Raw genomic sequence first — 24,839 nt, forward strand, 5'->3', positions numbered from 1 at the left:
ATCATGCAAGTGTTCCTATTCATTTTGCTCTTCACCGACGGTGTTCGCAATTCACAAGGTTTGTTTTCATTGCCATTGTTGTGTTCATATAAATCTGTAGAAGCGTTATGAATTGTTTATTTCTGTATTTTTATGTTTCCATTGTTAAGTCATGTTACAGAGATCGATACTGTTAATGGTTATGTTGTTAAGATTGTAAATGTTATTATTGCTGTCATTTTACCCATGTACTGCGTTTTGTATAGGATCATGTTTCCCATGAACTGCATTTTTTTGTGAAAGTATGACAGTATCGTTTCTCGTGTACATGTATATTGTCAATGATCATGTGATACACAATTAAAAATGTAAAATATTCTGTCTGCCGGTCATTATTTGTAATAATAGTTAAAACATACAGACAAGTGGAAACTTCTACAACGAGGAATAAAAGCGTAAACAGAGATACTGAAAGACGGAAAGAGGATGTATACTTAAGATGGCCCATCCATTAAACAGAAGAGCAAGTGAAGCAGTGGAGATACATAGACTGGAACACTTCCAGCAGATCGTAAACCGGTCAGACCGACTTGTGCTTGCTGCTGTCACTAGCATAATATTTGGATATCATCGAAAATCTGGGATTATGCTTTCCTACTTTCTTTCCACCTTACCCATCCTCATACGACCCTGGCTGTTGTGTCTCCCTAGGCACCCATCCTCATATGACCCTGGCTGTTGCGAGGACGTTAAACCCCAAACAAACAAATTCTATCCACCTCTGGAATATGTCGTGACAAAATTGAAGGCATACAGTTAGCTTTTTAACTGATTTCGGGCATAAAAAAACCTAACCAATAACTAGGCTGTTGCCTTTCCTTTGAAGATTACAGGAGCTGGTTCGTTTTACTGTTTCGCTGCTGCGTGATTCTTTTGATTTGCATCAGAGGAACAAACTTATTTCCTTGTATTATTCGCAAGGTGGTTCATACAGAGGGTTCAGTTTTGTCATGACATATTCCAGGGGTGCCGAAAGTGTAACCCACTAAAGAGTACTCCAATAAGCCATCCACAAGCTAATGAATGTGACGAGATTAAAGGGTTTGCATTGATGTGCTTAAAACGGAAGAGCAAGGAGCCCCACATTTTCCAGACCACCTGGGACAACGAGATACCAGTAAATTATTATCCGTGGTTATAGGGCCTTTGCAACCAGCAAATATCATTCTCAACTCCCTGGGGAGCATACAGCCGGAGCTGCCAATCATATCCTGGACAACAGGTGCTAACCCTAATTATATGTAACTTTCATATCGGTTGGTCACGTACCATTCTCTCTCATTAGTAGCACCTGCCCAGAGCCATAGATTGTTAATTATCTTCTAATATATAATTATTCTTTCACTATGATTTTTCTGGTAGAGCTTGCTTTGTTACAATAATAAGTAATTCTCAAGATCAGCGACAAATAATTAAGAATTTTTTATAAAGCTCCAATTATGAAAAAAACATGTTTTAAATGAAATGTTATGATTGAATCTTGCTTTAGTCTATTTCATGGGTCGATTAATTGAGTTGCTCTTGAGACAAATTTAATTATCGGTAGCTGCTTTGTTTCATGGGTGATGAATTGAGTTGGACAAATTCATCATGATCTGCTTCACAACTAAATTCATCGCCCCATGAAATTGACAAAAGCAAGATTCAATCCTTAAACGAATTAATTAACAATGAAAAAAAAAAAGAATAAGACTTTTTGGATTAATTCTATCACATTTTTTTAATGATTTTTGTTTTCTCCTACCCATTTCAACATCCTGATTGCATACACGTCTATCTGCGTCCTTTCTTTTTCGACATTTGTGAGGAAAAGTTTTTACGTTTTTGACGTGTCTGTTCCTGATGTTTTTGGAAGGCCTGTTTCTTTGCTTTTGCGTTTCTACTTTTCATAATCTGTTCGGGGCGTTTGCGTTCCTGTTTAGGGCGCTTGAATTTACCATTCTTTGAGCTATCTTTGGAGCCTTCTTGACCCTGTGTGTGCCCTGTTCAACGATACAAAGTAGAAATATCATATGAAAAAATGTGATTCTAAAATGACAAAATACAGACTGAAAACCTTACTTTAAAATCTCTATAAATATTGGATTTGCAGTAATAAGATTAGCAGGTTTATTTATAAATTGTAGTTTGCATGGTGGTCTTATCAAATTCAAAATTTCTTTGTTTATCAATTACCGTTAATTTTCCAAAGCCTGTGCCCATGTTAGCATACAGGTAATTTTTCACTTTTGATTTAATTATTAGTAATTTTCAATGATTTCATAACGTATGGACCTTGATTATACATGTACTTCAAATTTGAGAAAAATCAAACTAAAAAAAAAATTGATTCAGGAATAGAATACTTATAGTGCTGCTATTTATAGTATCTACACACCTAGACCCTAGGTCGAGACGTTCGATTTAAGCCATTGTTGTTTCATTTATCTGACAAGAACTTCTAAACAATTTCTTCAGGTTGGTAAGTAGAGATTGTAAATAGGTTCATATAGCACAGCCAGTTTGGTACAATGTGTCTTCTGTTCCGTTCTTTAGACAAAATAATGTATGTACGAAACATCACACAGAAGCATGTCACTGGTTGTGCTATATAAATCTGTATACTATCTTGGACATGGTTGAAAAATCGAAAACAAAAATTTTAAGAAAATCAATTCCTCTTTTTCCACTTTCTCTGCTGTACTGGAGGTCAAGGTAGTAATTGTAGAAACCTGAGGCTTGTTTGTTTGTGGTTTGTCAGTTTTTGAAATATAACATTTAATGTTTTTGCAAATGTTTATGCAGGCCTTGAAGGCTCGTCTGAAAGCAGCATCATATTACTAGGGCCAACCATATTTCATAGATGAACAACTCTGGTCCAATCGTTTGGATCGTGATAAACCAAAAACGGCCAAGGTTTCTAGAAGCACTTTTTTCCTGTCATTAAACTTACATTTCCTGCCCTTGCCTCCAAGGACCTTGATATAACCTCTGTCCTCTCTGTCGCCCTCATTGTTATCACTGTCGGCCTCTGCCTCATCCACCTTGTTTTTGTTCTGCCATTCCTTATAAGTACGAAGTGTTAAGGGCGATAACAGATCTTAAACCAAACAGCATACTGACCCTGAATCAAATGTACAGTGACGTGCCGCAAGTCTTTCACGTTACGTCATTTTTCCGTTTGGTTCCATGTTAATTTACGTTTTGGAAAGTTAATTTTTTCTTGGCTTTGTTTTTGGTCAAATATAGATGAAATTCAACTCATAGCTACTGTATTTTACAGTCTAACAATCTTGAAATCCAAGGCTTTCGCTCTCCTCTGCACTCCTTGAATGCGTCTTGACAAAATTGAAGGGTCACGGAAAGCTATTTGACCGGTTTCAGGTAAAAAGCCTGTCAATTGCTAGTTACACCTGTCCTTTGAAGATTACAGAGGAGCGACACCCGACCTCAAAACTGGTCAATTTTACCGTGACCCTGTCATTCTTTTGTTGTACATCGAAGGACCAAACCAATCTACCTGTATCTTCCACAAGGTGGTGCTTACAGAGCCTTCGATTTTGTCACGACACATTCCAAGAGTGTAGAGAAAAGGTGTACCTTGAGAACGAAGCAATAGGATCAGATTTTGAGGATGATTCTAGGGGGGGCAGAGAATATGAGTATCAAGAGCAGGACCATCAAGGATGATCATCTACAAATAATATACAACAACATTTGATATAGCGCCCTATCTAGCTAGATTAAACCACTCTAAATCACTTTACAGTATATAGATATACAATTAGTACAATTAGCATATACATTAATCAATTCGTTTGGAGGAATTCGCAGGAGCTGCCTTATCGGGCGATAACTACTAAGCCTATGCCACCTGGCTAATATCTCCCTATGTGTGTATGCCCGCGTGTGTGCTGGAGATGTATTGTGTTCTGTTTGTAGTGGGACCATGCTTCCAACATGCATCAAGTATAGTGCCACCTCACATGAATACTACAGCACAGATACCACAACATCCATCCCAGACGATTTTATACTCCACCTGGGTTGTTGGAGTTGTGTGGATAGTAGAAAATAGTTTCTCTGAATATTCCATGTGTAAGACGACTTTGGGGATCGAACCATGGCCGCCTGCTTGGAAGGACAAAGTGTTAATTCTGCCCATACAAACAAGAACAGATTTGAGAGATAGAAAGGATATGCATTTGACTTGTAGGAGGCAGGGATCCAAGCCCCACTTTCAGTTCGTATTTTCTTCTTCTTAGGGTCATTGTTGTCCTCCTTCACAAACTTCTTCTTCTTTCTGTCCCTGAAACGATCATAAATATATTTCTTTGAAATTGAATCGGAAAATCAGATTTAAGAAACACAGCCCGTCAATTTATCTAACAACCACCAAATATTTATCCCACTACTCGGCCAGTATTTTTTTAAACAAATAATTCTTTTGGAAATAAACGATTATTTTCTTTATAAAATCATCCCAGCATGCACTGTTACCTCATACCTCAAAAACCTGTGAAGAAATTGCTTCATTTTAAAATACTTTTCGATTTTATGATTATACCGCAGAAGTATATTTATCCGCTTTTAAGTACCGTAATGGTTAGTCTTACCATCGAGCAGAAGTCTTAAATTTCTTGATAGCGTCATCGTCGTCTCCTGCAATATCAAACTGGACGGCAGAACTCTCTTTATCAAACGAGGTCCCCATACTGAATCTGCAACAATGGAGTGACATACTAATGCTACAGAATTCTGTTGTCCAAATCCAGACTATCATTTGAATTGATTTAATTTAGTCTTAATGGTACATCAGTACTGTTAATACCATATTAAACCTTCAAACAGAAGAAAGTGATCAATTCCATCTTTTCGTATTGTGAGTAGGTATTGATTGTTACGTCATTTGTTTGTGATAGTAACGTCATCAATTTTTGAGAAAACGACGTAATTTTCTCACACAAACCAATGACGTAACAATAAATACTTGCTCACAAGAGAGGATAACTCTGCAATATGCAAAGACGGAATAGGTGGACGTGATATCAAAAGTCAACAATAGGCGAACGTAATATCAAAAAAAAGTGTAACAGTTTTAGACAACCAAAGGGTTAGGAAAGGAATTACATTAAAATAACACACAATTTAATAGATGCAGCAAATCTCTTTGATGTCCTCGAAATGAAAGACACACAAAGAAATCAATGAATTACAAACATTAATCAATTTGATCTTACGATCATGCAGTGGGGTAAAACAGTCCGAACAGGATTGTATCAGGACATTCTAGGATATCAACACTCCCAAGTCCAAATTGGGGAAAATCAAAAACAAATCTAGGAAAATTAGTAGTGATACATCAATTTGATAAATCGTGAAGAAAATGAATCATTTAAGTTTTTATCTCTTCAAATTTTTTCCCCGTCTTCCTTTGAAGATAAAGTTTAAATTAACCACAAGACTACAAAACTACAAAATAATATTTTAAATTTTAAATTTTTGCAATTTCCGAATTTGTTTTAACATATTGGAATGAAATTGGAACTAAGAGCGAATGGGAGATTAAACTGACCTAAACAAAAGGTATTAAGTTCCTGCCAACTCTTGTAGAAGATTTAGTGTAAACATAGTGACCTACCCTCGTTCGGTCTGGAAGTCAGATGGGCGATAATTGAGATAGTTCTCTTCATCCTTGATTTCCACAAACTTGCGTTTTTTCTCTTTCGGTTTGAACACCCGTTGACTTTCCTTTCCTCCGATCACTTTACTGAACGCTGACTGAAGATTTCAATATAAAGGAAAAACAACAATGAATTTCAATGAATTTGAAAACAAGTCAAGGATACATGTATCTACAAGTATCTACATGTATTCAAGCTTATTGTTTTTAAATGAGGATTCAGACCAAATTCACTAATTTCAGGAAAACTAAGATTAATACAAGTTAATCAGATTAATACAATAACACTTGACAAGTCAGCATAGGCCCGCCATATGCGTGACTGTACTCACAGTCTATTTTTAGCAACAGTGACCTCGACCTTAGATTTAAAAAAAAATCTTATTGCACTTCGACATGTTAAGCTTCAAGAAGATTAGTCTTTTGGATCCTCAAGATAATTCACGGGAATGAAAGTGTGGACACACAGACGGACACCTTGATTACTACAGGGCACCTGTATCTCCGATGCGAGGTCTTAATAATTGTGCTACAACTCTTTTACCCCTGAAGACAAATTTGAACTCTTCAAATTCAAAGGTTGGAATAGTTCATTATGAATTTTCAGGGGTGAATTTGTTAAGGTAAGATGACTACCCAAATCACTTTTCAGCCAAATTTGATTTTGAACAATTAATACTGTTGTTATAATACAGGCCATGATTCTATCCCATCATGCACCTCTAACTCATTGTCCTCCACTGTTTCTTGCATCTGCAACCTCTCGTCTTGTAACTTTTCCAGGGACTTCTGCTGGAATGCGGACACGTTTTCATTCTTACGCTCGATCACATTCTGATGCCAGCCTCTCTTTGACTTCATCACAGAAAACGCCGGTGTCTTTGCTGTGGAGTTGACTTCAAATATTGTCTGAAACATAGCCATAATATTGTATAAATATCAGACGACACACAATTATCCTAAGTCCCTATTGGTTGGATTATAATCACATGGAAGTCGGTGATTTGTGTTACTATATTTAGAAACATCAGGTCAATATTCACTTTATGACGTCAGTTCAATTGTAACGTCAAAATGCTCCTTGCCAAATGTAGGACTTTCCTCTGTACAATTTTCATGAATATTATTTAGCATTTTATACAACAATTTAATAAGGACTTTTCGGTGATATGTGATTATATGGACCTGATTTTTTTTACATTTACCTCAGCTTTGTCTTAGTCTATATCATTTTCTCAGGTCCATATAATCACATGTTCAAGGACAGAAAAGTCCATAAATGATCATTTTGCTTTGACCACAGGGCCTGTATTCTTGAAATCGTTCTTATGCTCAAGCATGGATTTTGTGCTCAAACCAATTTATTTCAAGCTTGGTAAAATCATGTAATTACACATTAAAAAAAAGTCAAGTCTCTACGTTTCAGATAGAAATCGGCTTCAAATCTCTATAAAATTCTTCATAATCTTGGCAAGATGTGAATCGTTATTGAGTTATAGCCAAAACAAGAACAAGAGTACCACGGGGCGGAACAATATACGCCCGTCAAATGCCATATAGTGTTATGTACTTTCTTACATTGAAATAATATCTGCATCATTCAAAGAGTGGTTAGCTGACATGCTATAAAAATGTAGGAGAAAATCTCCACATAAAAAAATCAAATACTGAAATGAACAAAGGGCAATAACTTTTGCACAAATCGTCGAAACAAAATTCTTTTCAAGGAAACACAACAACATCTCATGATTATTTAGCCGACTAAGTTTCAAAGAGATCTGTCAAAAAATGTAGGAGGAGAATGCCGGACAAAAATCAAATACTGAAATGAACAATGGGCAATCACTTTTGGAAAAATTGTCGAATCAAAATTCTTTTAAGGGAGACACAACTTCATATCATGACTATAATATATACCAAGTTTCAAAGAGATCGGTCGAACAATGTAGGAGGAGATTGCCGGACAAACAAAAGTTTACGCCGGACAGACGGACGGACAACGCCATACCATAATACTCCCGTCAAATTTGACGGGCGTATAAAAACTGATCGAGCAAGAAATTTGGGTTTGAGTAAGAGAATGCTTTCATGAATACGGATCCTGGTTTCTACAAACATACAGGTGGTGTCGTGTGTCTATGTGTGTAAGTAGAACTCGACCAGTAATCATGTGTCTATGTGTGTAAGTAGAATTCGACCAGCAATCATGTGTCTATGTGTGTAAGTAGAATCCGACCAGTAATCATGTGTCTATGTGGGTAAGTAGAATTCGACCGGTAATCATGTGTCTATGTGTGTAAGTAGAGTTCGACCAGTAATCATGTGTCTATGTGGGTAAGTATAATTCGTCCAGTAATCATGTGTCTATGTGTGTAAGTAGAAATCGACCAGTAATCATGTGTCTTTGTGGGTATGTATAATTCGACCAGTAATCATATGTCTATGTGTGTAAGAAGAATTCGACCAGTAATCATATGTCTATGTTTGTAAGTAGAATTCGACCAGTAATCATATTTCTATGTGTGTAAGTATAATTCGACCAGTAATCATGTGTCGATGTGTGTAAGTAGAATTCGACCAGTAATTATGTGTCTATGTGTGTAAGTAGAATTCGACCAGTAATCACATGTCTATGTGTGTAAGTAGAATTCAACCAGTAATCATGTGTCTATGTGGGTAAGTATAATTCGACCAGTAATCATATGTCTATGTGTGTAAGTAGAATTCAACCAGTAATCATATGTCTATGTGTGTAAGAAGAATTCGACCAGTAATCATGTGTCTATGTGGGTAAGTAGAATTCGACCGGTAATCATGTGTCTATGTGTGTAAGTAGAATTCGACCAGGAATCATGTGTCTATGTGTGTAAGTAGAATTCGATCAGTAATCATGTGTCTATGTGTGTAAGTAGAATTCGACCAGGAATCATGTGTCTATGTGTGTAAGTAGAATTCGACCAGTGATCATATGTCTATGTGTGTAAGTAGAATTCGACCAGTAAGCATGTAGTCTCTTTAATCCTGACATGGTCAAAAGGTCAAGTGTAAACATTATTCGACCAGTAATCATGTGTCTATGTGTGTAAGTAGAATTCGACCAGTAAGCATGTAGTCTCTTTAATCCTGACATGGTCAAAAGGTCAAGTGTAAACATTATTCGACCAGTAATCATGTGTCTATGTGTGTAAGTAGAATTCGACCAGAAATCATGTGTCTATGTGTGTAAGTAGAATTCGACCAGGAATCATGTGTCTATGTGTGTAAGTAGAATTCGATCAGTAATCATGTGTCTATGTGTGTAAGTAGAATTTGACCAGTAATCATATGTCTATGTGTGTAAGTAGAATTCCACCAGTAATCATATGTCTATGTGTGTAAGAAGAATTCAACCAGTAATCATGTGTCTATGTGGGTAAGTAGAATTCGACCAGCAATCATGTGTCTATGTGGGTAAGTAGAATTCGACCAGTAATCATGCGTCTATGTGGGTAAGTAGAATTCGACCAGTAATCATGCGTCTATGTGGGTAAGTAGAATTCGACCAGTAATCATATGTCTGTGTGTAAGTAGAATTCGACCAGTAATCATGGGTCTATGTGGGTAAGTAGAATTCGACCAGTAATCATATGTCTGTGTGTAATTAGAATTCGACCAGTAATCATGTGTCTATGTGGGAAAGTAGAATTCGACCAGTAATCATGTGTCTATGTGGGAAAGTAGAATTCGACCAGTAATCATGTGTCTATTTGGGTAAGTAGAATTCGACCAGTAATCATGTGGCTATGTGGGTAAGTAGAATTCGACCAGTAATCATATGTCTGTGTGTAAGTAGAATTCAACCAGTAATCATGTGTCTATGTGGGTAAGTAGAATTCGACCAGTAATCATGTAGTCTCTTTAATCCTGACATGGTCAAAAGGTCAAGTGTAAACATTGGAAACAGTCATTCTTCCAAATAATTTACAAAATGTGGATTTCCATTTATTTATCACAGAAACAACAAATTCAGGTTAGGCACAGAATCTGAGTTTGAGCATGAGAACGCTTTCATAAATACGGGCCCTGATCTACAGATTTCATAGTAAATTGCCATTATCAACCTTTTCTATATTTCTTAAGTTCAGAAAACCTCATTTCAGAGATCTTTCATCAAAATATCTTAAGATTTGATTAAGACTTTTTATAAGTAGAAATCGTGAATACAGATTTTTCAATTTCATCTTTTTTAAAACTCTTTTAGCAGTTTTGTATCAAAATTCTATAAGAGTAACTAAAAACCACTTGTCAGGTTGTGCGAACATTAAAAATAATTCCTGGGGAAAATTAATTTGAAACAACAAACATGTCACAATTACTTTATTGGGGGAAAAAACTGAAGATGAGTCATAAAGATATTAGCTTGACAAAAGGACCAGTCAGTCTTGAAATGTTGTGACATGTTTGATATGTATATTATTTGTGCATAAAGCAAAACTTTGATATAACATATTTCCAAACAGATGAATCTTATTGAAGAGTAAAATAAAGCTCACTAAAAATAACTATAATTTAATCCTTTTACCCTTATTTAATTCTAATTAACCCTCCCATGCATTGATCCGAATGAGATCATTATGGTCTAGTGGTGAAAGGGTTAATTCATATAAATTTTCTAAATTATTGTATTTAAAAATCTTTATTACAAAAAGGAAAGGTAATTTTATTACCTTTCTAATGAATACATAATTTGTTGGAATAAAACACCAATTTAAACTAGAAAATGTCTGTAAGACAGAAACGCCCCCCCTCTTATGGATGGGACAGGATGGGACGCAACAGGACGGGACAGGACAGACATGGGCAACACTATGTGCCCCCCATTGTATTGCGGGGGCATACAAAAAAATGCATAGATAAATGAAATCATTAACGGTGTTCTGTATGCTGGGATACTTACAGTATTACTCTTGTAGGTCTTGAGTGAGTTAAGTAGGTTGATACGCTCCATTCCCGAGTCATCAATCAGCTCACCTGGGGGTAGAGTTTATAACATGATGAATGTGCTACAACATTAATGATCTCTCTTGTAAATCTAAATTTTACGAGTGAAATCACGATCATGTGATACCTAACTACCCCACCTTCCATCCTGCAATGTTTAACCCTTTCACCCCTAGGTAACTTTAGTAGACTATACCATACATTTATCTGGGTGAGTCTATTATGGTCTACAAGTGGTGAAAGGGTTAAAGGGTGGCTTTTTGGGGGTGTATCGCCACAGAGAAAATAGGATCTTGCAGTATAACCAGTGAAGTATCAATAATCTAGGCCGAAAAACATTCTACTTAGTGACATACTTGCTAACTTTTCGAAATTTCCATGGGGAAGATTGTGCCTGCTCAGAGTAAAAACCACAAATAAAATGTGCGTATGTACACCCAAGGGATAAAACATGTTTAAATGGCATTGTTTGAGCTGTTCTTTCAAATGAAATCATCAAAACTCAGAAAATAGAAATAGTTTAGCAAATTCACTGGTTGAAATGCTCAATTTTAGGGTCCAAAATCGGGAGTCTCCCTCCTTAATAGGGAGAGCTGGCAAGTATGTAGAGAGTCTAGGAAAAAAATGTGCAAAGGGTATAACTGTAGTCTTGACCACTGACTTTTAAACCCCAAAATTAAAACGCAGGTAAAAAAGTATATAAGATATGCACCGGACAAACTCTTTGGTTAGACAGAGTGCAAACATATAGCCCCCCTCAAACTGGTGGGGGACTAATAAAGACAGGCCTCATCGTTCATATGACACTGTCACTGGTCTGAAGGAAATATTTCCTTATATTAGATGACAAACTTTTCCTAAATCATCGTTGGTTAATCGTTATAACATGGAGGCCGGTAGTCTGTGATATTGACTTAGTTTTACTAATTTTAGAAAGAGCACTTTATGACATTAATTCAATTGTAACGTCCCATTGCACTCTGTCAAATGCAGTTCTTTTCTTCTTTCAATTTTCATATATTCTTTTTAGTGCAATGATAAAAAAAAATATTATCTAATATAACAATTATGTATATATATATAAGGGCTTTGAGGTGAATATGTGATTTATATGAACCTGATAAAGTTGTATCACTTTCTCAGGTTCGTCTCGGTCAATATCAATTTCTCAGGTCGATAACACCACATATTCACCTCAAAAAAAGTCCACAATAGGTAATTGTAAAAGTAGTAGACATTTAAAGTATCAAACAGAAGAGAATCTGATATTGTACTTACCAAATATAGGGTGGACCCCAGGAATCACTCCATTACGATTTAATTCTTTGAAACGTTTCAATGACTCGGACGCAGGTGCTTGCCGAGATGTAACATACTTCTTCTGAGCATTTAAGCTAACCTTTTTCAGATTCTCCTATAAAGCAAAACAGTATCTTTTATGAGTTGAAAAGACAGATTTAAATGAAGTTTTAACCAAATAGTGTTATTGAACAGTCTCTAAAAAGCATTGAACTCATAATAGAATGTCTTTGAATCCTGATTTTTGTTCATAAAACAAAAAAGAATATTAATGGTTTAGTGTGACTGGTAGATTCGAGCTGATCCTGATGTTTGGAGAAATTTTAAAACTGTTTCCCATTTTATTATCCTGATGTTTGGAGAAATTTTAAAACTGATTCCCATTTTATTATTCTGTGGTTTTGGAGAAATTTTAATACTGATTCCCATTTTATTATCCTGATGTTTGGAGAAACTTTAAAACTGATTTCCATTTTATTTCCTGATGTTTGGAGAAATTTTAAAACTGATTCACTTTTTATTATCCTGATGTTTTGGAGAAATTTTAAAACTGATTCCCATTTTATTATCAGAGTAGATTTACAGTTAAAATTCGTCATATCAATACAGACCAGGTCTATAGACTCCGACATCCAGATACGTATCTTCTCGTTCATTTCGTCCGCAATTGTCTGGGGAACACAGCCATAGAGACCCTCCTCATCTAGGCAAGACATAAACATTTCTTTTGATTACTTACCACACATATCCTCAAATAACCCCATGCCTGTTAATAAGCCCACCCATATTTATTGCTGTTAAATATAAGTAGAAATGCAAACAAATACTATTTGATTTTAATTTTACTGTAATAAGCCCATCACCATATTTTTAAATCAGAGATAACTTGTATGTGTTTAACCTCTGGTCTTATTGCAGGATAAATATTTTCCATTTCGTGTCCCTCAAAGTTTACATACTCTCTTAGTATTAAAATAAATAAAAATTGTTGCAAACTCAATTTTTTTACCAATTAAGTAGATTATAGAAACACAAAAGACATGATCTCGATGTCCACCATCATAAGATCTTCACTAGTTCCATGTAAGTTTGATTTTTCTATTCTTTTCTCGTATTTTTTTATTCATAATCTTTCAACAGTGAATACATCTTGTGGTATTATTTTTTTTATTAAATCTTACCAAAGCTGGACTAAAAAAGTGTCCTTTTCAATGTTTGGTCATGTACATAATGAGAAATAGCAATAACTGTCTTGGGGTACATTCGCGTTACCGGTTGAAACGGTTGAACCGGTTGAACCTGTAAAGAAAACGACAGGTACAGATCTGGACCGAGGCTGACCTCAGGAAAATTTGGCACGTTTAGATTGAGGGGTCCAGACGTGCCTGACCGAAACTAAAATGCTGACTATTGCCAATTTGCGTTATTTCTTTCTAAAACAATGTCAAGTCACATGTAGTTTTTAAGTTACGTTATGTAATTCAGTGGACGGATGAAAGAAGGTCATAATATTCTTGAAACACTGTTTTTTATTCTCTGAAACTGTGGATTTTTAGCTCTGCTTATAGAACGGTCCAAGTGTGTTCGTTTATCGTGGAAAATTTCTGCGCCACATGTACCGTTTCAACCGGGATACGCGAATGTAGCCTAAAATTTTCAAAATCCAAGAAGGCTGCCTGGAAGCCATCTTGTTAAGCCAAGCAGTCTCAAAATGAAACCTGTACAATTAAGGATTTTTCAGGGACTTCTTAAGAAACAGTGATAGCAATCTTGAACCATCCAAATCCCAATGGCTGCCAGCTGGTGGCCATCTTCTATTACTGCTCACTTTCATAATGAAGCATGCATAACTATACTCTACTCCAACAGTGTTAGAGGTTTACACGGCGAGATACTTCAGACAGGAGCCGTGTAACCGTTGGCAAAATCATATCCCATAGAATAAAGGCCGACCAGCGGAGTTATAGGAGTAGCATAACTATGGACAAAGCGAAACCTACATATCAAATTTGGGAATGATCTGTTTAGTACTTGAGAAATAAAGATAACAAACTTGAGCTGTCAAAATCCAATCATGTTTTTATAACTAGTCTCAAACTTAAGGGGAACCTCCAAATGAGATTCGGGAAAAGTCAGTAAGTGATAGTGTTAACATTCCTGAACTCTCAAAATCAAATATGGCTGCCTGATGGCCATCCTGTTTTTCTGATCAGTCTCAAAAATGACACATGCACAAGGACGGACTAAGGGGATCATACATCAGATGCTAGTGAGCTAAAATATCAACATTTTTAACTAATATCATATTACAATGCATTATTTGTTCACTCAATTATTTACCAATATTAAACACTTAACTGTCGACTGCTAAACTAGTGATAACTACGGTGCTGTTGACCTCTGACCTTTGCCTGTCCGTGGGGTCACCATCTTGAGTTGCCTGCCAAGAAACACATGAAGGTCGATGAGATAGGGCACTTCATCCTGGGCCACCAGGGAAAAGGCTGTCCCACTCCGGCCAGCTCTTGCCACACGACCTTAATTAACAGATGGAGAAACAGAATTGGAATCATTTTAAGGATCCCTGTTCCACTGTAGGCAAACCACTAGAGATCTCAACGTATTTTTTTCGAATATAAAGTAACCTCCCTTTAATTTCATTTTGGATATAACTGCAGGTTAATTGGACCTGGTCACTTCTGTTTGCCAAGTGGTTCAGTTAGCCAGAGCAACAATATAGCAAACAGAGGAGAACTGAATTTTTACACTCGGAACACTATTGTTGATGATATGTTGTTTATCTATTTTTTTCATTTTTTTTCTTAAAAAAAGTCTCATAAGCTATTACTTTTGAGGGCGGCGCCCAAGTTAAACATGATTAATCAAAGAGAATGGTGTTTCCCTACCACAAGGGTAATAAGCCTTTTATTATACCGAAATTAAACAACAGATACTTCAAAGACAATCAGGTAGATATGCCATTATTTTCATCTGTTTCAGTCACTCGGAACTAGTGAGGCTCTGAAGAAGGGAAATATGATTGGAGAAACTCCATCCTCGATATCCAGGTGTTACGCTCACTTTCGCTCTCTTCACCCCTGGAATATGTCATAGGAAAACTGAAGGCTCAGTGTGTGCCATCTTGTGTTGATGAGACAAGAAGACTAGTTTGATCATTTGATATACATCAAAAGAATCTCGCGGTCACGTAATGGTAAAACTTACAGGCTTTGAAGTCGGGCGTCTCTCTTTTGTAATCTTCAAAGGACAGGTATCAGCCTAGCAATTGGTCATTTTTTTTTACCCAAGACCAATCAAACAGCTATCTTCATGCCTTTAATTTTGCTATCAAAAAACACCCCTGAATATCGAGGATAGGGAAACTCAAGCGCATTAGGGCAACACAATGTTTTATTTCCCCATCATGTAATCAACATAATCGAATCAGACTCTCTGTTATATAGATAAAGTACAATAATCATCACTGGGCACTATTCTTACCAACTCTGTGCACAAATAATTTGGACTTGGCCGGGAAATTGTAGTTGATGACATTGTCGAGGAGTGGGATATCTATTCCTCGTGCAGCCAGATCCGTTACCAGCAGGACCTTAACTTTTTTCAGCTGGAACTTGGCGATGTTGATTTTACGAGCTGTCTGGTCTAGCGAGCTGTAGATGTAAGAGCAGTCGATGCCTGCCTTCTCTAGCAGCTGGAAATGAATGGAAATTATGTGTTACAGTATAGCAGTTTTCGTAAAACACTGTTTTGTTTGAGTACTTGCCACTGAAAAGTAGCAGTACATATACTAATAAAATAGTCAACTCTGTATAGAAACTGGAAAATGTCTGTAAGACATAAATGTCCCCACTCATGGATTGGACGGGGCGGGATGGGACGGACATGGGCAACACTATATGCACATATGTACATATAATGTACAAATTAATTTCCACTGCAAGTTTCGTTATAAGCATTACAAGATAAAACTGCATTCATAGAGCTATGAATGCAACTTGATCAGAGTCATTTTGAAGCTTCTCCTCCCACCTTGAATAGCACGACACAGAGACAACCTTTAGAAGCAAACATTTTGGTGATGTTCCATGAATCTCCTTTGCACTGATGACACTGACATTTTAATATTGAAAATATAAGGGAATAAACATATCTATATTTAGGTCAATAATAACCAAAAAGTGAGAATGTAAACACACTGTATAGGGATTAAACAGCAGTTTTTCAATGTTCATGCTGGTATAAATGCAAAGAGGTTACATACCTTGGTACATATTCTATGAAGCCCACTAATATGTAACCAATTTGGGTTTCTTCCACCATGAAATCGTTAAATCCTTAAAGCTCTTTAATATCAAGTAGCAGTATTATAGTGAAAGAAAAATAACAACTTTTTCATGTAAACAGACAATATACCCGAGTGTTAATGAATAGCTAGTATCAATACAGTCAGACCTGTATTACCAGACCACCCACCAGAACTTCAAAAAGTTGGTCTCCTTATGCAAGTGGACTTCTAATACTTGGTTTGGTTTGTTTGTGTTTTACGTCCTATTAACAGCTATGGTCATTTAAGGACGTGCCAGGTTTTGGTGGTGGAGGAAAGCCGGAGTTCCCGGAGAAAAACCATCAACCTACGGCCAGTACCTGGCGACTGCCCCACGTAGGCCTCGAACCTGCGACCTCAAATTCCCCTATTGGGCCCTGCCCCTCAGTACCCAAAGGGACTACATCCACCGTATAGTACAATACGCAACACATGAAAAAAATTGCAAAAAAAGGCCTAAAAATGCAATTCTGAGGGTAAAACCATAATAATGTAGTTAAGGAAACCAGAGGTGGCCTCTGTTAGAACTTCCCGTCTGTACAGGTCTGTGAATAAGATCTAGTGACCAGTGAACAGTGATGAAGGAGAATAGAGAATCAACTGTATGCTATTTATGTGAATCACTTACCAAATTAACATATTCCACATGATGTTTAGTTGCAACAAATATTACACTCTGTGTGTCCTCTTCTATCACATTCTTCAGTATATGTAATAATATGGCCTGTTTCTCTTCTTCACGGCAGTGGAAAAACGACATCTGAAGGAAAATGAAAGATGAGGCATATTTGATCGCTATTTGTATATCAAATTGGTACTATATTGTACTGCATACTGAGAAACTTTCGTCCCATTAAACTTTTGCACTATCAAATTTTCACCCTACATCGACAAAATCTATATGCATCCATGAGCGTAAATTAAGGCCCTTCACATATGACAACTATGTTTTTTGGTTTTTTTATGAACGTTCCCTCTAATAACAAATTTGCCTCCATTACATATAGTGATGGAGGCAAAAGCCAAATTATAGCAAATATTTCTGGTAAACAGCACTGACTATCTCCACACCATCATTCATGTTTGTTGGATACATGTGGTCATCAAAAGCAAATACATTATAAACATTATTTTCCCAATAAAATCAAATTCTTCTTAACTCATTCACCCCTGAAATCTCATAATGAACTATTCCAACCTTTGAATCGGGAGGGTTCAAATGTGTCTTGAGGGGTGAATGAGTTTTGAGTCTAACATGAATCTGACCTTCAGCTGGTTGCTAAGCTTGGTTTCCACGTCGAGTCGTAGGAGAGTTGGGTCGTGGAGGCCCGCCTTGGCAAACTCTACCAGCAGCTTGGGAAGGGTGGCAGAGAAAAGTAGAGTTTGGCGCGACTCGGGCAGACGGTGAATAATCTCAAGGAGTTGCTCCTGGAATCCCATCTCAAACAATCTGGGAACATATTTTGTAATGAAGATAAAACACGTCAAAAAATAACGAAATATTTTGGCGAACCATGAAACAGGAATTGATGAGATGCTTCCAGAATGCTTTGGATATATCAACAGAGTCTATCATATGTACAAGTAGGTAGGTAGGTAGGTAGGATAGGGAAATTCTACAGGAAGAAGATGGGGTATAATTTGGGTCAGAACCGAGGCTTCACAGAGGTATATCAAAAGTATACTTCACAAAAGACCCAATGGACCTGTATCGCTGATCTGGTAGTTAATCTCAAATGAGTTAACTTAAAAATTGACCAAGGTCGAATACATATTAATGGGATCAATTAATCTACAGGCCAAACATCACCATCCTGGATGTTCTGGTTAATTAAGAATTTTTTTTTTTTTTTTTTTAAACATTTGACTCCTTTTGTGGCGGTGGGCTAAAAGTTAAAAGGGTTGGAAAAAGCTTTACAGCAAATTTGTTTAATAATTGTTTATTTCCGTGGGGTAATTTCAGATGCTTACATCAGTTGATATGATTCTGAACAATTTGTTGCAAACTTCTGATTTATGCACTCCCTAGTGAAGATTTATTCAAACATAGCTCCCAAACATAGGTTAACAGGTGCTCCTATAAGGGATAGAGTTGTTCCTTAAGAGGCTTCTCCTCACTGCAGCATTGAATTTAATTGCTATCCATAATTTAGAAAATTATTCCCCCATATATTCATGTATTCAACAGCCCTAATGAATTGACTGGAGATATTTATACAATTCACCCTCAAAAATGTAGGTAGTGAATTTACCTGTCAGCCTCATCAAACACGACATACTCCACGTTCATCAGCCGTAGGTTCATTTCGACTAAAACATGTAACAGTCGTCCAGGTGTGGCGATGATTCTTAAAACAATGCAACAAATAAACAATAAACACCACCAACAAAAACACTACCTAGTGATAACTGATTAAACCATGTTTTATCACCCGCGTAGTGATATTCTATTTACTAATAAGATTCATGTACAAATATTCTTTTTTCCCAATAACATTTACAAATATTTTGTTTAACAATATGATACCACAAAATTAACAATACTCATATTATATTTTTTTGCTGTGAACAGGAAAACAAAAACTCATGACCATTTCAATGAGTTAAACAGTTTTCTGAACTCCTTTTCAATTCTTAAATTTGGTTCCTTTCATGGTCTGTTAAGACATTAAGTGAGTATTACACCCTATTTGTACTTACATGTCAGGGTTTTCATGGAGTGAAGAAAACTGGTCATCCATTCTGAATAGAAATGACACAAGTGAAAATATTCAAAAAGTCTAACAAAAGAAATGAAGTTTGTATGATAGTCAAGTGGGAATTATCAAATACTTTATTACATTTTTTGAAATTCAAAAAAGCATGTGCTATTGCATGTGCTATTATACATTTTTGAGTATTCACGTAATGAACTATATAAATCAAATTATCATTGTTAAATTTACAAAGTTTAGACAAGATTTGAACACAAAAATGTATTATTTAAATGTTATTATATTAATAATTACGCTATTACCAAACAACGCTGATAATCTGCAAAACTTACTTATCACCTCCCAGGATGACGGCTGCCTTCAGACCCGTAAACTTGCCAAGCTAAAATGAAAATACAGTAAGATCTGCTTTAGTGACCAATCTACATAAACTTGAAGTGCTACTTATCATTAATATCTGAAAAAGGTAAGACCACACATGGACTAGTGATATTCAGAAGAATAGGGCCACGTATTCAGTCAACTGTTTTAACCAGATGAACTTGACAGAAAATGGCAGGCACATATCTGACCCGTGGCTGACGTCTAGAAAATTTGGCATATTGAGGGGTCTAGGCGTGCACATGCTTGACCAAAACTTCAAATGTCTTTGATTTGCATAAAATGTCTTTGATTTGCATTAATTTTCATAAAACAATGTCGACCAGCTTGTTGCGAAATATTTCTATGCTACTTCAGCCATTTAAACTAGGATACGCAAAAGTAACCTAGTCTGATTCATTTCTGAATCTACATTGAAATAATTGTTTAAGGGTTCATCAACAATGTTGTTAGTCTTGAGTTACCGATTATCTGCAAAATATCCCCTGTTTATGTTTTACCTCCTTAGTGAATGTGAGGGTCTGTAATGCCAGCTCCCTAGTAGGGGACATGATGAGCGCCCTTGCTCCGGCTTTTGCTGTGTGCATCTTAAGCTTTTCAAACATCGGCAGAAGGAAGGCTGCTGTTTTTCCACTGCCAGTCCTCGCCATGGCAACAACGTCTTTTCCCTCGAGGATCAGAGGAATTGTCTGTAATTACAGGAAATACTTATATACTGATTCAGTGGAATGGTTTGTAATTACAGGAAATACTTATATACTGTCTAGATGTTTTCATTTTGTGGGTGTAAAATTTCTCAATTTTCTTTCTGTAATTTATTTGCTGGGGTTTAATTTTGCTAATCACAATTTCTGTTAGTGTATTTCCTAGCTTATAGTTCTGAATGCTAAAATAAGCAATGACTTAGTCGACAACAATACTGGATATTTAGGGTGCAAACCTTCTAGCGCATACCAGATAGGTGAGTTGTTCTCAATTAAGTTCAATTGTAAGTTGTTGAGTTTTCTATAAATAGAGAGCCTTGTGAACTTTAAGATATTTATTAGTTTGTTCTGAGTGGGGGGGAGGTGTCGGGGAGGGGGGGGTATTGGATCAGGAGGTGCATCCTACCTTCCTCTGTATGGGGGTTGGTATCTTGTAGCCTTTCCGAATTATTCCTGTATACACCTGGTGACAGAAACCTGAAACAAATCAAAATTGTCCTTCAAATGACAAATACAGCATAACCCCTTATGTTTCACAACATTCTGTATATTACACATACATCTAAGTATAATACATAGCCCTTTATATTTAACATAACCCTAGCTTTATATCTGACATAACCCTGTATACTTAAAATAACCCTGTATATTTAGTCTTACAACTAACAAAAAAACCTTAAAGCTACTAATTCCTCCTGGAATTTAAATGTTGACAAGAACATAAATAAGGTTTGATTTGCATACGAAAACAATTGATACATTTATGACCATCTTCACAACATGCATTAATGAAACCATGCATTCAGGCCTATTCAATTGTCTGAAACTAAAGAAAGGGTTTTTATTGACAATTGATAATAATTAACCATGTGCATCATCAGGTGTATAAGCCAACCTGACTGGTAGTTATAATCAAAATACGTTTTTGATTTCCCAAAAAACACATATCTTGTCTATGAGATTCTTTTCAAAATGTTGCATGCATATGTTGCACTTTGATTTTCAAAGGAATGCCAAGATATACATGTAATGTGTTTTCAAATTTTATAATCTAATTGCTTTCCTCAGGCCAATTGTTTTGCTACCTTTTTCAACGGGCCGGCCTGTGAATATTGATTTGGTAAAATACCACAAACAAAAGCATGATTATGGGAAAATAAAGCGATTTTTGCTTTAATTTTGGGGGGAAAACTGCAGAAAGTATCCAGAGGAAGGAGGCCATCTAACACACAATAATTAATTCAGGTACAATATCTGACAGAAGGTTAATCACCACTATTTATTATAGTTTACATGTTTCAGCACACTAAGTATGCTATCTTCAGAACAGTATAACAATCCAAAATAGTGACCTAAAGTCAATAATTAACTCATTCACCCCTGAAGTTTCATAATGAACTATTCCAACCTTTGAATTGGAAGAGTTCAAATGTGTCTTCAGGGATGAATGTGTTAATTAATACATGTATTACCCATTGATTGGAAGCCTCCAGATTTCTTCTTTTTCCTGTTTTGCTGTGTGACCAGTTTTCTTGTTTCCTTTATCTCTTCGTCACTGTCGGTATCTGTTGAATCCACATCTTCTTGTGGCTGGAAAAATGTTAATATTAACATAACAATGATACATGTATTTAGATACTGACTTAATTCTGTAGTTTTATAAACATTCACACACGTCACTTTCAAATTATTACGAGTATTAAGAAATTAATGTGGATGCCTATAAAAGGAGTTTAGAACATTATCAGTACTCAAACTCTCTATATATTAAGGGAATTGGTCAATCAACTAAATACGAAACAAACTAGGACAAACAATTTTCCCCCAAATCATTATTATTTACAACCCAGGTGTGGGTATCGCCTAGCCAAGAATACACTAAAATGCTTGAAACAAGGGTTGGTCATGGCAACACTGTAACAGGAGAGGAGAAAATGCACCGTCAGACTGGGATTTGAACCTGGAACCATTCGAACTCTAGATAGATGCTTTCCAAATTGAGCTTCCTGTTCTGCTATATATACAGTGGTGTTTTTTTTGTTATTGGTATTAAGCTTTAGGGAAAAACAGAGGTTGAAAACGGAATAAGTTAGTTGTTTTGTTGTTTGTATATCGTTTTGTCTTACTTTATGTTGTATTTGTATGAGAAGCTTGTTTTTAATTTTTCAAGTGTTCTGCATTGCTCAATAATATTTAGAAGGAGCTTCCACTGTATAACTGTGTATGGAGAGAATAAATGAGTGTTTAATGATAACTTAGTGATCATGGATGAAAAAAAGATAACCTCCCCTTCGACCCAAAAACACACAGAAAACGACCTCAAAACCCATTACATGTAACACATAAACGTTAACTCTAAACTAATGATTTAATTATGAATTTCCAGTAGCCTTGTCTGAAAAAAAGGCAGTTATGCCACCAGTAATAATTAAAGTAAATCATAAATGGGAATACAAGAAACGTTTTCTTTGTTGTGCACATCATTAAATGGATGCACAATTATAAATGTAACAGGAGAAAGAGAAATGAAACGGCCAGACCGGGATTAGAACCAGGACCCTGCAATCTCTAGAGGGACACTCTACCAATTGAGCTATCTGGTTGCCGACGATCAACCCCACTAGTTTCGCTTCATTCCTTCCTCCTTGTTTTAGTCTTTGACCCTGAAGACAACACTTTTTACAGATGAACAGCATTCACCAAGTATTGAAACAAGGGTTGACTTGTAACAGGAGAAAGAGAATTGCAATGGCCAGACTGGGGTTCGAACCTGGGAACCTCCAACTCAAGACGTATGCTCTACAAATTGAGCTTCCTGTTCTGCTACATATAAACAGTGGATTTTTTCTGTTATTTGCATTTTCAAAATTGGATAACGTTGAAAGAAAAAAAACTTTTTTGTTCATATTGTTTAGAAGAACTTTGTGTGTTTTCATTTCACATTATTCCCCATTTCAGTTATAAAATTGCTACTGAAACTGGTAACTGTTACACAAATGCAGGATTATTATACCCATATGCACGGTTGTCCCCAACCTGATCATGTGCTGGGTCAGGTCATGGAAGCGAAAATTATGGCTTTATCGGATTATTGTAGAACGGCAGTACACTGTAAAAAATGACTAGACAACATCGAATAAACACCTGAATTCCCTAATTTGCTTACAATGGTATCGTCCAACATGTTCCTATTAATAAATTATATGTTTAACCACGCAGTCCTGATCATGGAAGTATGTATTCAAGCTCTTGCGAGACATTGATGCATGTCAATTCATGAGCAACACCTAGTTTGTAACCACTAATAGTAGTCATCGTAGTCAGAGAACATAGACAAGTTTCTGATTTAAAAGATCTTGGAAAAAAAAGAAAAAAAAACGGTGTCAGAGAATTCCTCGTTTTCATATAGCAGTGCGCTCTGGCCCCACACCAGATATCTATCAGTCAAAATATGTAAGTCTGGTGTCAGGGCAAGAGGAAACTTGGGCTACTTTAGCTGTGATAATGTAGCTTTCTGACGAAAAAAGATTTTTTTATATATTGCGTTGTCAGAGCTACAAAGCGGTCCTCTGCCAACTAATGTCCAGCAACATCAAAAGGGGTAATCTGTAAGATTACATATAATTCACGCCTCATAGGAGTATAATGTTATCAAAATATTGCATAATTGATGAAAAAATGAATCTTTATACCAACGAAAAAAACTCTTTCACAAAATTATCCAAGCCTGTTATGGAGGAAAAAATAGATACGACCGCCATGACAGATCACATGTGATGTTATCTCAATTTTTCTTTCTATATATGGATTTCATGGCCAAATATAGAATTATAACTGATGCCGCCTTGTTAACTTTAACTTCCCAACATGGCAGTCAATTTTAATTTTGATTTTGATTGCGCTTGCTACGTAATTAACTCGATAATTCAACAACATTTTAGGCAGAGTTTAACTTCCAGTTATACAGGATATCAACAGAAACAAAAACCCTATTTATGGATGACGGCCAATGTACTGTCAATTTATTAATTCTAAAATCGACCCGGTGTGATTCACATGGGGCTTGATTCATTACATGGTATGGATCGATTTAATACCCGGCCGTGGCAGAGGAGGCCGGGTATTAACATTACTTATTAGTAAGTATACTAGGGCTATCTGTGAATTTGGTGTTTCAGGTCTTTGTACTTATATTTTTTAAAGGTATGTCCCCAGGTTTTTTTGATTTTTGTACAATCTGTCACTTCGTACACGTTTCTTAATATCTGGAGTTACCCAATATAGACATATTTACCTGATACTTTGTTAGCAAGGCAGACACCTCTTCAAAATCAGAGCCGTCGTCTGACTCTTCCTTTTTGCCTTTTCCTTTCCATGTCACCTTCTTCTTCTTTTTATGTTTATCTTCCTGATCGTCTGCATTTCCTTTCTGAAATCGAGGTTTAGAAGGAACATGTTTCTTACTGTGGTTTGCAGGACCAGTTCTTTTGTTTTTAGTAGTTTGTGTACCACCTTTCTTCTTTCCAGAATCTAAGATAGGTTTTCGCTGTTTTAATCTATGATGTCTCGCCATTTCAAGTGTCACAAACAAGCATACACTATGTGAATATGTTCCTGTCAAAATCTGTTATCACATCTGTTTTCCCGTAAAGTATCTCGTGTAGCTTACATGGGCGCAGCCATCTTCTTTTTGAAATCTCGTTCAACTCTCGTTG

General features: G+C 36.2%; 1 protein-coding gene across 1 annotated transcript; it reads right to left on the reverse strand.

Annotated features, from left to right (window-relative positions):
- Positions 1-1,740: 1,740 nt before the first annotated feature.
- On the reverse strand, positions 1,741-24,839 carry LOC110442302 (ATP-dependent RNA helicase DDX54-like). The gene is made up of 20 exons (XM_021485833.1): positions 24,419-24,839; positions 21,597-21,714; positions 20,531-20,601; positions 19,921-20,109; positions 19,372-19,421; positions 19,026-19,067; positions 18,578-18,673; positions 17,592-17,775; positions 16,954-17,085; positions 15,482-15,692; positions 14,386-14,517; positions 12,592-12,683; positions 11,960-12,095; positions 10,638-10,711; positions 6,422-6,610; positions 5,660-5,799; positions 4,635-4,739; positions 4,220-4,327; positions 2,972-3,090; positions 1,741-2,021 (listed from the first exon to the last, which is right to left on the reverse strand). Exons 1-20 carry the CDS (start codon positions 24,695-24,697, stop codon positions 1,813-1,815), a joined length of 2,676 nt encoding a protein of 891 aa, XP_021341508.1. The 5' UTR covers positions 24,698-24,839; the 3' UTR covers positions 1,741-1,812.

This window comes from Mizuhopecten yessoensis, unplaced genomic scaffold, assembly GCF_002113885.1.
Source record: "Mizuhopecten yessoensis strain PY_sf001 unplaced genomic scaffold, ASM211388v2 scaffold716245, whole genome shotgun sequence".
In the NCBI taxonomy this organism is placed as follows: Eukaryota; Metazoa; Mollusca; class Bivalvia; order Pectinida; family Pectinidae; genus Mizuhopecten; species Mizuhopecten yessoensis.

Bases quoted from the DNA above. Each gene is read 5' to 3' on its own strand.
- LOC110442302 (XM_021485833.1), bottom strand. From the start codon at position 24,697: ATGGCGAGACATCATAGATTAAAACAGCGAAAACCTATCTTAGATTCT. The intron at 17,776-18,577 runs GTAAATTCACTA...ATATGTTCCCAG, and splicing joins GTGTTTGATGAGGCTGACAG to ATTGTTTGAGATGGGATTCC. The intron at 14,518-15,481 runs GTAAGAATAGTG...CTGTTAATTAAG, and splicing joins ATTATTTGTGCACAGAGTTG to GTCGTGTGGCAAGAGCTGGC.